Genomic DNA, 13,113 nt, shown 5'->3' on the forward strand with positions numbered 1-13,113 from the left:
CTAGTTTGGTATGTCAATTTATTTCTGCAAGAGCTATTTTGTTAGAGAACGGATTATCTTTATAGAGAGAGTATATACTCTATTTTTCGGTACAAGCTGCGTTTATTAGTTTTTTTTAACCCAGCAATCTGCAAACGGAACAATTTTTTGGAGTTTTTGGAATGTAATTGTCGGATTAATCTGCTATAATTTCAACCAAGAAACTCCATTTGTTATTTACGTTCATGTGCTACAGTGAATGCATTTTTTTTCTAGAACCAGTAAATGCTTTTCATTAAAACTTATCGTTTTCTGAACGTTTCAATTACCTTCTCCCAACTTCAAGTGGTTCTTCGTTGATCTGATAAAGTGTATTTATAGGATACGTTGTTTTAACTGAATGCTAATCTAATTATTCAAGGACCTCTACAGTCGTGTCTGCATAAATTTTAGCGAAGAAAAAATTCAGGAAAGTCAAAATTTTTTCAATATCTCGGATAATTTAATATCTCGGAGATCATTAATAAGTTCTAGATCAAATGTTCGATGTGTTTTTTGTTCAAACTCGACACTATGTTGTTGTTTACAATTACTTCAACGTTAAAAAAATCGCACAGTATATTCTTGTTTTTTTTTTATTGATGCTAATGAAACTACAAGCATATCAAGGAACTCTTCTGTGAAGTACCAGGGAAAGTTTTGTGTCGACTTTGATTTCAATCAATTGAGTTTGCAATTTATCAATTTTTGTTTCAACAATATTTCGACCGCTGAATTTTTGAAAACGAGAGTGGTCACACCAATTCTCCGCAATCTTTTAGTTATCATCTGTGTCCACCAAAAACAGACCTGTTTCGACGTTGTCATTAAGCTAGGCCTCCGTAAATGCAATTTCTAAGGTTGCGAGTTCGTGTTTAGCATAACTACAACAATTCAATTCAATGACCTTATGTTCTGCAATAAAATGTTGTTAGATCTCATTTCGTTTAGTAGTGGTTTTGATTGCTGTTGCTTCAAGATTTTGTCTAATTCAAGATTTTTTTATTATTTACTAAGATGTGAAGGACTAATTTAGATGAAATGTGCTAACAAAATTTGAACTGAGTGGAGACAATACTTTATAGAAAAGCATGGTCGTTGAAACAAAAAGAAAAAAATCTTAGAACCATAATGCCCTTTCAATTCAAAGATCTTTTATGAAAAACAGCTCTTTTATAATAAAATATATAATTATAATATTCCACTAGGAATTTTAAAACATTAAATCTACTTATGAACGTTAAAGTCAAGTACCATTTTTACAGCCACTTCACATACTTTTTCACGAAAAAACCGCAAGGCAGGAAAAAATGAAAATCAAAAGCCGCCATTAAGAATTAATCATAATATTTTTCATTTCGGTTTATTGCACTTTCGGATAATTGCACGTTACTCCAATTTCCATAAAATTATTAAGCATAAATACCATTCATGCGGACATAAATTAGAATTTTACAAAAAAGACATTTATATTTAACACTTGTTGAAGAGTAGGCAGGCTATCATTGCTCCGCAATGTATTGGTATTCGTGATCAAGTCATTCTTTGAAAAACTGTCAAAATATGGCCAAACTTTGAAAAGCAAACTGTTTTTCAACGAGTTGTCGGACGACATCAGTAGTTTTGGCTCAAATCGTTTACTCCATCTTTCGATTCGACAACAAAAGAATCATATGAGCTCAATTCTGTTTTTAATAACCCAGGCACTTCTCGACATTTGAACCTTGGAACACTTCTGTTGAAACTTTCATTATTTTTAAGTTTTGGCACTGGCTGATGATCTGAACTTAAACTATCTTCATCTAAAATACATTTTTTAGTTTCAACTTGCGGTATAATCAGAGAATCAGCTTTTGCAGCGTTGTCTACCAAATTTTCCTCTAAAGACATTTCTTCTCTTTGTCTTCCAGACTCTGATAAGCATCTCAAATGCCCGTCATATGAATTCAAATCTGTAGCTACAGCAAGACTGGGTGTTTGATCAACATTTACCTGAGAATCGTCCGTGAACTGGAATGGTTCGTTTTCAACATCTCTGGTAACATGTCTGTAACTACTGTCCGTGCTATCTTCCTCAACATTGATAACTGCATCAACAATCGGTTCAAGGAAGAATAAATTACCTGAGCTTGTTCTTAGATATAACTTCTCATGAGCTGCACTTGTTGTGTTGTCAGTAAATTGCAAGTGAGCACCAAAATCCAGCGATTTCACATCATAATTCAGTTTGCCATCAGAAGTGCTGATATTTGCCGAATTGACTCTCTCTTCTACTGCATTATAAAGAGTGTCTATTTCAGACTCCACAGAAGAGTTCAGGTTATCATTTTCGACTGCAAAACTGTTGTAATTGTCAGCTTCGTCGCCGCAAGAAATAACTGTTATTTCGGAGCCTGATTCGATTTCGTCTTCATTGTTTTCGGCTAAACTTACAACATTTGTTACAACAATACCGGTCAATCCTGGTGACAAAATCTTATTCATTTTCGAACGTTTTTCACTCTTTTTTCTTTTTTTCTCTTTCACGTTTCTTTGTTCAATATTTTTAGAGGTTTTGTGCTTCTGATTTTTCATAGCCGCTTTTTTACCAACATTTTCAATCGAGCAGACTAACTCGGCTTCTTCCGAGAGTCCTCGTTGCCTTTCATTACAGAGCACAGAATCCTTCGTTCCTTTATTATTTGATGCTCCAAAATTTTTCTTTCTCTTCGCTAATTTAGGTTCTGATATATAACTTTCTGCTTCTGGAAGAGCTTTGCCGTTTTCTGCTTGTCGCGTTTCCTTCAAGTTTCGATGTGATTTCTTGTTTTTGACTTTGACGGGTACTATCTCTTTTGGAAGTACTTCCTATAAAACACAATTTTAAGAAAACTGGCAAGTGACTCGCCTCTACGGTGCTTCAAACAGATTGTTGAACATGGAAATGGAATCCTAATCTAGAGAAAACTTTCAAAAAACAGCAAAAGTTATTCGATCTGCATTTCTTTTTTAGTAAACTGAACAATTTAAAATACATTTTTTGCTCCTATTCATCAGATTAGTCTAGTCTCCAAAATTACTTGGTTTCAGATTTTGATCTCAGAAACCTCAGCCCCTAAAAAGCCGACAGCATACATTTGCAATTTTCATATTTAAATCATAGCAAACAGGCAGTAGCGAATTAGTCAATGAACGCACGTAAACAGAAAAAAACTCCCTTTTTAAAAAAATCTCAACTTTCGAATTTCAATGAAAAAATAGATGGCTTTAAAACTTTTGAATTTTCAGAAGAATTTAAGATTTACAATATTCTGACAACTACCTTTAGGACTCTTAATAGGGTTCTCTGGGAAACTTGAACTTAAAAACCACGAGAATTCAAATATGAGCTTCAAAAAATTATAAAGACTTCGTGAAAAGAAAAAAGAACAAAACGTTAATCGACTCTTAAAAAGTTCTCAAATGACATTAATTTCTCGAACGATATTCTAGTTTTTCTTAACTCAATTTATTTAGCTCGCAGGAGAAAGATTTGCTGCCATTAAATTCTCAAACCATCGTAAATGAATAAGCATCAATTTTTAAAATCATCAATTAAATTTTTCAAAAATTATATAAATTGTCACATTCAGAAAAAATACACAGAGTAAAGTGGAAGTTGCGACAAGAGAAACAAATGGCGTAATTTTCTCCAGACATGTGAATACCGCAGTGGCGCCAGAAAGTTCTGGAAAGTTGTACGCACCCTAAACGGATCCAGGCCTGTGATAGGAAGGCACCCTATTCAATTTGAATCAAAAACAATCTCTTCAGACACAGACATAGCCAAGGCTTTTAATAAACATTTTACAAATGCCATGATTCATGGGTCAGATAAGCTACTCTGGAAAACCAAACGCAAAATAGCCAATCTCACCCTGTTCGATAACCCCACTTTCTCCCCCCTACAATCTAAACAAGCCATTGCGGACAGCAAACCCTCGCGAGCTCTTGGTCCGGATGGCCTTTGCAACATTCACTTAAAACACCTGGCACCCCTAGCTCTTGAACATTTAACCCTTCATTTTAATATGTCGCTGTCTGAAAATATTATACCTCAAATGTAAAAATTTCGAAGATAATCCCCCAACCCAAACCGGAAAAGGACCATAAATTATCCACTTCTTATAGGTCCATCTCTTTACTCTGCCCCGCTGTTGAAGTTTTAGAAAGGCTCGTTCGTCTTTTTTTAAACAAATTATCTCCCTACCGCCACACATCAACATGGGTTTCGTCCTTGCCACTCTACCACTACAGCGCTTTTCACACAATAATTTTTTGTCACAGACGGTTTTAATCAAAATCGCCCAATTTCCCGCACCGTTCTTGCAACGCTTGACCCCTCGAAGGCTTTCGATATGGTGTGTCATCGTGCTCTCATGGAACTATTTCATGACACACCGCTTCCGTTGTCAGAGTAACTACTTGAAAGGCCGACAAGCCACCACACTTTTCAACAACCAAGAATACCCCGCAAAATAGTTCACTGTGGAGTTCCCCAGCTCTCTGTTCTTTCGCCCACTCTTTTTAATTTTTACGTCCCTGACGCTCCCATACCCCCCGATAATGTTCATGTCACATCTTACGCTGACGTAGAGGCAGCCCTGATGTAGAGGCAGCATCTCGATCGTTGAACGATGAACTTTATCATGATTTTAATTTTTTCACTTCCACGAAGTTATCTTTCGCGTCCTTTAAAGGATCAGTTACTCTTTTTTCATCGTACAATAAAGATTTTAACGAACGAGCCACTCCCTCTTAACAAAAACCCAAAAACTTCAGGGGCTACTTTTGATCCAACCTTATGCTTTGCTGCATACTGTGAAAGATCCACTGCTAAGGCTCGCCGCAGGATAGGTGTCCTGAACGCGTTGGCAGGACCTCTTGGGGACAACCTAAAGAAACCCTTCTCTTAACCTACTAAGCCTTAATTTAGATAATGCCTCCCCTGGCTGGTCACATGCCGCTAGCAAAACCTCCACTAATTACCTGCAGGTTACCCAAAATCAAGCCCTCAGAGTTATTACCGGCTCAACACTCGAGTTCCACTGCCCACATGCACAGTCAGGTCGAGATCCTCAATGTTCCAAATCACTACACTCTTTTAACCTCTCTAATTTTTATCTCGTCGTACCACTCCCATCACCCAAATACTTTTTACCACTCACACCCCACACCTCCACGTCAAGTTCGACAATCGATTTTAAGCGTTTTTTAAGACATTGACTCAGTTTTAACCAATCTTAACCTTTCACTCAACCTTAATAACCCAGAAGAAGTTTCCACTTTGGTTTTTAACCACCAAAAGTGCCTTTTAAAACACAACTACATAAATCTAGTAGCCAAGTTCCTCGCAGAAGTCCCTCCCTCTAAAGTAATTTGCATACGGCCCCGTAAGGTCAACCTCTCAGAAAAATCTCTCCTCAGAACTACCCGCTGTAAACTCTCCCAACTCCGGGATGGTTACAGCCGGCTTTTAAACACATATTTCTCCCGACTAGACAACGAAGCTTCCCCACTATGCCCGGACTGTCACCTAGCACCCCACACTAGTTGCCACATTTTTGACTGCCCCAAGAATCCATCCCCACTCACTCCCGCAGACCTGTGGCTTAGGCCGGTGCAAGTTGCGAAGTTCCTTAGCCTGGAGACAGACGAGCCCAACCCCACCAACGTGGGCTAATGAAAGAATGAAAGACCACTTGCGACACAAAAAAAAAACAAAAAAATCGAAAAAAAGTTGAAAAAACTAGATGAACCAAAACTATCGTATGTCTCGATAAACGACAACTAGGGTCCCAGTTAAAGCAGGAGGCAAGTGTTTGATATTTTTGAATGTTATACTGATGCGGGACGATACGCGTAATTTCAAAAATTAGACTGCCTAAAACATAAGTTGTTTCTCTACTAAAAGTAATTGAGACGAGTGAACATTTTTGAGATAATGGAATTTACTCAAGGAAATAACATTTTTCTCACAAAAAATTAATGAGTCACCGCTTCTGCAGTAAAACTTCTCGCAACCAGTTCCTTCGGCTGTAAGTTTCATCTCAAATTTGATAGGGTAGTATTTAAGAAAGTTTCTAAAAACGGTCAGAAATTCAAAAACTTGACTTTCCAAAATCCGGAACAATTTTCCTGCAAAATCAGGTCGCGTCCGCTAAAACTCGGCAAAACTCCCAAATTTGCATTTCTCGCTTGAAAATTTAACCCGAGAATTGGCATGCTAGATTTCGAGTAGACGTCAAAAAACTTCCAAAATAGGCCAACTTTCAAAACTTTGACTTATTTGAAGGCCTTAATAACTTTCTAAACCGGCCATTTATGCAGTTAAGCTGTCCACAACCCGTTGTTTCAATTGAACCTACGATATCAGGTCTGGCAGGATAGTTATCAAGAAATGTCCAAAAAGCCTTCGGAAAGTCCAAAAAAATTTCAACTAAAAAATTTCCGCTTTGGGCATAGCCATTTACGCAGATGAAAGTCACATTATCTTTATTTTCTATTTAAATTAAAAACTCAGATATGTATGCTAAGTTCTCGCATATATGGCAGCTTAAATTTGACTTTTACGAGTGCCATAACTTTTTGTACCAAAAAAATGGTGAGTGGCCGCTAAGGTAGGGGAGCTTCCCACTATCAGCTACCCGCTATTATTTGGGGGGCTAGTTTCCCAAAAAAGTCGAAAATAATCAAAAAACTAAAATTTGTATATTCCGAGGGCCATATCTTTATGTGTAAACAAATTTAGGTGCAGCCGTATATGCAGGGAAGCTTTTTCACTTTGTCAGGATAGTTTTTGAGAAAACTTCAAGTAAATATAAAAATGGGTCAAATAATACCCCACCAAAAATTTCAAAGGCTGTAGACAAACGGAGAAAGTGCAACACAGGTGCGAGCCGAAATTTCGTATGTCTCGATAAAAAATAAAACTAGTGTCCCAGCTGTGCCTGGATGAAGGACACCTAGAGCCCAGCTAAACCTGGAAGTACGACTTTAATACTTTATAAAAATGTTATGCAGATGCGATATGAAGTAGTTCATTGAAAAATAGTATATTGCCCCGAACCTCGGTTGTTTCTCAACTAAAATATGGGAAAATTTTAGAGATATTGGAAATTTGCAAAGAACATAACACAACTCTTACAATCAAATAAGGAATCGGATCTTTAAAAGATTGTTTTTTCTTTCTTTAACGGGCGTATTTCACTGCATTTGTTATCAATTATTCATATGCAATAAATTTGTTGCATATGAATAATTGATAACAAATGCAGTGAAATACGCCCGTTAAAGAAAGAAAAAACAATCTTTTTTTTTCAAAATTTTCAGCTGGAAAGAACCATCGTGTGACACTCGCCATATTCATTCGTAGACAAAACAGTCATGTCAAAAATGCAAAACAAAATCATTCTGGAAAATTGTGAATTTCTTTCAAAATTTGTATATTTTTTTTCGAAATATAAGAGACTTGTTTAGTAAATTTTTGACAAATTAAAACAATACGCTAATAAATCGATTTCAAATGAAAATTTACGAACATTAAACACACTAAACTAAATAAAACTAAGATTAGATCCACACAATGTTAGTACAAAAACAATCAGAAACCATAACTCTGGAAAACTTGTACGGCTTTCTAACATCCATATAAAACGTTTAAATAAGCGTTAAAAACAAAGCGGAAACTAGGCAGAAAAAAAATAAATCGAAAACGGCGAGGTCAAAAATAACAAAAAATATGATTAAATTTGAATTGCAAATTATTGGAAAACACTCATTAGGAGGATACACAATGGAAATAAGAGACCAATGAGCGCAAATAGACGCACATACTGCATGCATGTCGTGTACTGCATGCACGCTGAAATCTGAACAAATTTGTTCACGGGGAAAAAGTCTAGCACCCGATTGCAAAACCTTTGCTTGTCGGAAGGGTAAAGAGACTAGGCGAGCAAGCAAGCACACAGAAAAGTAGGCGGTCATTCCATTGATGCCCCTTTTACCTTTAGGCCAAATGCGAAGAACCCTGCAAGTAGCTAAAATTCAATAATAAACCAAGTTGAAAATGTGTAAGAATTAGTTGTTTACGGGAAAAAAGCCTATTTCCCGATTACAAGGCACTTGCTTTCGCAAAAGTAGCAAACTTTCGAGCATTCATAAATAGGCACCAGAATTACACACCTTTTTTTTAAAGAATCATGAAAATTTTCATAACGAACATTTGAACATCCAAATAATATGGCCAGATTTGCAATTCCTGGAAAAAATCTGACAACACTCCCTTGTTTAGGCTTTCTAACTTAAAAATTTGAAAATAACGAAGTTTACGTTGTCAAAAATGGAGAGAACTGTAGGGTTACAGCATTCGCACTTGCACAAAGTAAAGTGCAATCTCAGATGACCTTGCTAACTTGCACGTTACCGTACATTATTGGAACTAACATCTACTTCAACAATCAAATAAAAATTTTAAACAGAAGCGAAGCTTCGCTTCGCAAAGACTATCGAGAACACGAGACGAAAGCAGCTCTATAAAGTGCAATAAGAAAAAGTAGAAATGAGCCTCGAATTAGCAAAAAATTCAGCTACGTCTGAGATTCGTACATTCACCCTAGAGATTAAGAGTCTCACACCTTAACCACTCCGCCACAGAAGCCTAATAGTTATTAGCCAAACACTAGTCACAAATAAAGCAGACTAGCGTTCAACGCACATCCGGTTTTTCGATATTTTTCGACAACTCATGAAAAACCGCATATATTTGAAACATCTACAAACTTTTAGTGTACTCTGACTGCACCCAATTACAGGGTTGGTAATTTCGAACTTTTTATTTTTTTAATTCCCATTTTACAAGCGTCATCTCGAAAACTTAATGGGCCTCTGGAGAAATTTGGAGGCCAGATTTGCAACCACTGAGAGTCCCTGAGAGCACCCTACTATAGGGTTAGAAATTCAAAATTTTGTGAATTTTTTTAAGCCTAAGTTTCCCGAAAAAAAATTTAAAAAAAAACGTCTTATCTCGGAAACTAAAAGGATTTGAGCATTCATATTAAGAGGCAAGATTTGAGACGCCAGAGTGTACGCTGACAATAAGGTTGTATCTTCATCATGCTAGTAGTTTCAAATTTTTTGAATTTCTTTGTAGATCAGCTCTTTGAGAAACTTTGAAAAAATTAAAAAACGTCACATCTCGGAAACTAAAAGCATTTGAGCAGTCGCATGTGGCAAGATTTGCAACTCTTCAGAATACCCTGAAAGCACCAAACTATAGAGTTGGGAAATTCAAATTTTGAAAAACAATTAATTTAAGCTTTCTGAAAGTTTGAAAAAATCACAAAAAACGTCACATTTCGAAAACTACAAAGAAATGAGAGGTCATATTTGGAGGCAAGATTCGCAATTTTTGAGAGTACTCTGGCAGGACCTATCTGCAGGGTTGGGAATTTCAGATTTTTAAAAATCATAATAATTTAATTTTTCCGAAAATTTAAGAAAAAATTACAAAAAATAGTCACATTTGGAGGCAAGATTTGTAATTTTTTAGAATACTCTGACAGCACCCAACTACAAGGTTGCGAATTTCAAACCTTGAGAAAAATTAATTAAAATTTTCTGGAAAACTTTGAAAAAGTCACAAAAAACATCATATCTCGAAAACTACAAGGATTTGAGCAGTCATATTTGGAGACAAGACTCGCAATCCTTAAAAGTACTCTATCAGAACCCAATTATAGGGTTGCGAGTTTCAGATTTTTAAAAAATCGTAATTATTTAAGTTTTCTGAAAATTTTTGAAAAAAATCACAAAAATTGTAATATCTCGAAAACTACAAAGAATTGAGCAGTCATGTTTGGAGGCAAGATTCGCAATCTTTCAGAGTACTTTGACAGCACCCTACTACAGGGTTGCGAATTCCAGATTTTGCGGAAAAAATCAAAAAAAGCTTCTGAAGACTTTTTGAAAAAATCACAAAAAACGTCATATCTCGAAAACTACAAGGATTTGAACAATCATATTTGGAGGCAAAATTTGTAATTCTTTAGAGTACTCTGACAACATCCAACTACAAGGTTGCGAATTTCAAATTTTGAAAAATAATAAATTAAATTTTTCAGAAACATTTTGAAGAAAATCACAAAAAACGTCATATCTCGAAAACTACAAGGATTTGAGCAGTCAAATTTGGAACACTCGCAATCCTTGGTAGTACTCTGACAGTACCCAACTAGAGGATTGCGAATTTAAAATTTTTGAATCATAATAATAATTTCTAATAACTTAATAATAATTTATATTGACTTCTGAAGTTTTTTGAAAAGTCACAAAAAACATATCTCGAAAACTACAAGCATTTGAGCAGTCATATTCGGAGGCAAGACTAACAATCCTTGATAGCACTCTGGCAGTACCCAACTACAGGGTTGGGAACTTCAAGTTTTGTAAATTATTTTGTTATTTGAAATTTCTGAAAATTTTTGAAATCTCAAAAATCGTCTTATCTCGTTAACTTAAATGATTCGGGCATTCAAAAGTGGAGGCCAAATTCACAAACCCTAATTCGATATTGGGCAGCTTGATTTGAACTCGGTAAAAAACCACTAAAATCAAACTGGAATATCGAAAAAAATTTCTTAACCATTGCAATATACGATATAGCTTAAACATGCAAAAATATTACGTTGAAAAAGCTTAAACATGGCGAGATAGTGAAGCCTGCATTTAAAAATATAATAGATAACAGATGCTATGTAATTTCCAATGCTACAGTGAAACTTGTAAGTGCACACTTTTATTTGCGAGTTAGGTAAGAAAAAAAGGCTCGTAACAATATACTTTGCTGACAATATACAGTGTAAAAAAATTGACTTCAGTAAATTTTTAATATCGTACAAATGGTGTTTTTGCATGGAGACTCAAACATCATGTGTCAAGTGAGAGGCCAATTAAACAAAGTATAGATAGGTAGATAGATAGATAGATAGATAGATAGATAGATAGATAGATAGATAGATAGATAGATAGAGAGATAGATAGATAGATAGATAGATAGATAGATAGATAGATAGATACAAATTGTAGATAGATAGATCGATTTAACAATAGAAAGCAGACAAAAACAAACAAACCTCTGGCAATTTGGTCAGAATATTCTCAATTAGGCGCTGCACATAACTGGTCTCGGGTATTTTATTGCACTTTTGCAGCGTTGAATCTTGTTTGTAAATACAGTTTTTGAGGTTCTTGAAGTAATTCGTCAACAATCTTTCAACATGGCACAGTAGAATGCAACCTTTCTCCTTTGTTCTCCAGCAGGATTGATTTAAAACGTGACTTCTCAGTTCGCTAAAATCTCCAAAACTAGAATCGCAACTAGGACATTTGAGCGTTTTTTCATCAGAATGGACAGCTAGATGTCTTTTAAAGGCCGTTTTATTTTTGTAGAACATAGCACCACAAATTGTACACCTCTGTACCGAATCAACTTTATCATACTTGACTGGATGCGATGACATCCAATATGGCGTTTCATTTTTTTCTTCGCTTTCTGACAAGTGTAAACGACAAAACCGACAACAGCCTAGTTTATGTGAAGTTACATGAATTACTGAAAAGTGGCCTTTTAAATGAACTTCGGATGAAAAGTCTAATAGGCAATAAGGACACTTGAATAAATTTTTCCTTACTGTGTTCACAACCAAAACATCGTCATCATCATCATGAACAGCAATAACATCATTTTGAGGTCTGAGAGAAGTTTCAGATCCTAGCTTGTTTTCCTCGTTTAGGCGCTTTTGTTCTGAGTTCGAACCAGTTGTTTTGGCTGGCTCGTTTTCGTTTTGCTGATTGCAATTATTCATATGCAGCCATTTAAATTTTTGATTGCTAAGTTGAGCACCGCACACGTCGCATTTGTTTAAGCTTTTCAATCGTTCCTCCAATTCCATTTTTTTATTTGAGTATATATGCAAGGATAGTTCAGCAAAAGTTTTCATTTTCGGCTTGGGAATTTTCGGTTTCAGCGGTTTTCTTTTAACATACGTTCTCTTCATTCTAGCGAAATTTAAGCCAGGTACATTATTTTCATCAATTAGCTCTTGTTCCTGTTTCATTTTTCGAATTTTGTCGACGCGCTTCTTGTATTTTCTTTTAATTTCTTTGTACTTTAAAGACGTCCCAGGAGCCACTTGTCGAGTTTCGCACTCAGTCAAATCTTCAAGCACCAGTTCAATGGGCGTTTTAGCATCAGTGGACTCCGAGCCTAAACTTTCCGGAACCGATAACGGTCTTGCGGGAACCGAATCAAACAGCGGCTCACAATTTGTCGATACATTGCCATTCGTTATTTCTTTTGAATCAACTTCGTCTGACTCCAGTTTCATGAAAATATTGGCATCGCTCTGACACAACTGTTTTTGGCCAAATTTTTTGATTTCCTGGTTCGTTTCATTGTAATTAGATTGATCTTCATTAAGAAAAATAACCGAAGGTACTGGTTTGTCCAATAAATCTAAAACCGATTCGGTCAAATTGCATTCAGGGGTCACATCAAATTCTACTTCAGTTGTAAAAGGTTTCGAGAAATCATCACAACTATTTCCGATGTGAATAACTTCTGGTTGAATAAGTGTGAATGAATTTAAGTTATTTATGTTCTGCCGACTCGTAGTTGCTGTACTTACATATGCAGGTTCTGGCATCGGGTTCTGGTAATGAATGACGTCATGCGCGATTTCGTAAATGTCTTCGGATTCTGACGAGTCGTCGGACACGAGTCCTCCCCAAACGACGCTACTCGTGCAATCAACCGACATCACGAAAACAACATCAACATGACAATTGTGTCTTTATAAATGTAATCTAAAAGAAGATGTGTAACGAATCGATGACCAGCTATTTAATATATTGGAAGCAGAGATAATGCGGATGAGATTACTCCATAGAAGAATTATGAGAAATATAAATAGACAGACCCCTCTTTACAATTGCATTCAACCTGAAAGAAAAAAAAAGAAACATCTTTGTTTGGAACAAGATGCATTTAGAATAAACTGTTGTTTTAAAAAAAGGCTG

The 13,113-nt window shown here is 35.8% G+C and overlaps 2 protein-coding genes across 2 annotated transcripts in view; both read right to left on the reverse strand.

Moving 5' to 3' along the window:
• LOC134851802 (recQ-mediated genome instability protein 1-like) overlaps positions 1–13,113 on the reverse strand; it is a 234,447-nt gene that overhangs the window by 121,375 nt on the left and 99,959 nt on the right. The window lies entirely within an intron of this gene.
• On the reverse strand, positions 1,264–13,042 carry LOC134851760 (uncharacterized). The gene is made up of 2 exons (XM_063867986.1): positions 11,169–13,042; positions 1,264–2,865 (listed from the first exon to the last, which is right to left on the reverse strand). Exons 1-2 carry the CDS (start codon positions 12,852–12,854, stop codon positions 1,633–1,635), a joined length of 2,919 nt encoding a protein of 972 aa, XP_063724056.1. The 5' UTR covers positions 12,855–13,042; the 3' UTR covers positions 1,264–1,632.

This window comes from Symsagittifera roscoffensis, chromosome 7 (assembly GCF_963678635.1).
Source record: "Symsagittifera roscoffensis chromosome 7, txSymRosc1.1, whole genome shotgun sequence".
Taxonomy (NCBI): Eukaryota; Metazoa; Xenacoelomorpha; order Acoela; family Convolutidae; genus Symsagittifera; species Symsagittifera roscoffensis.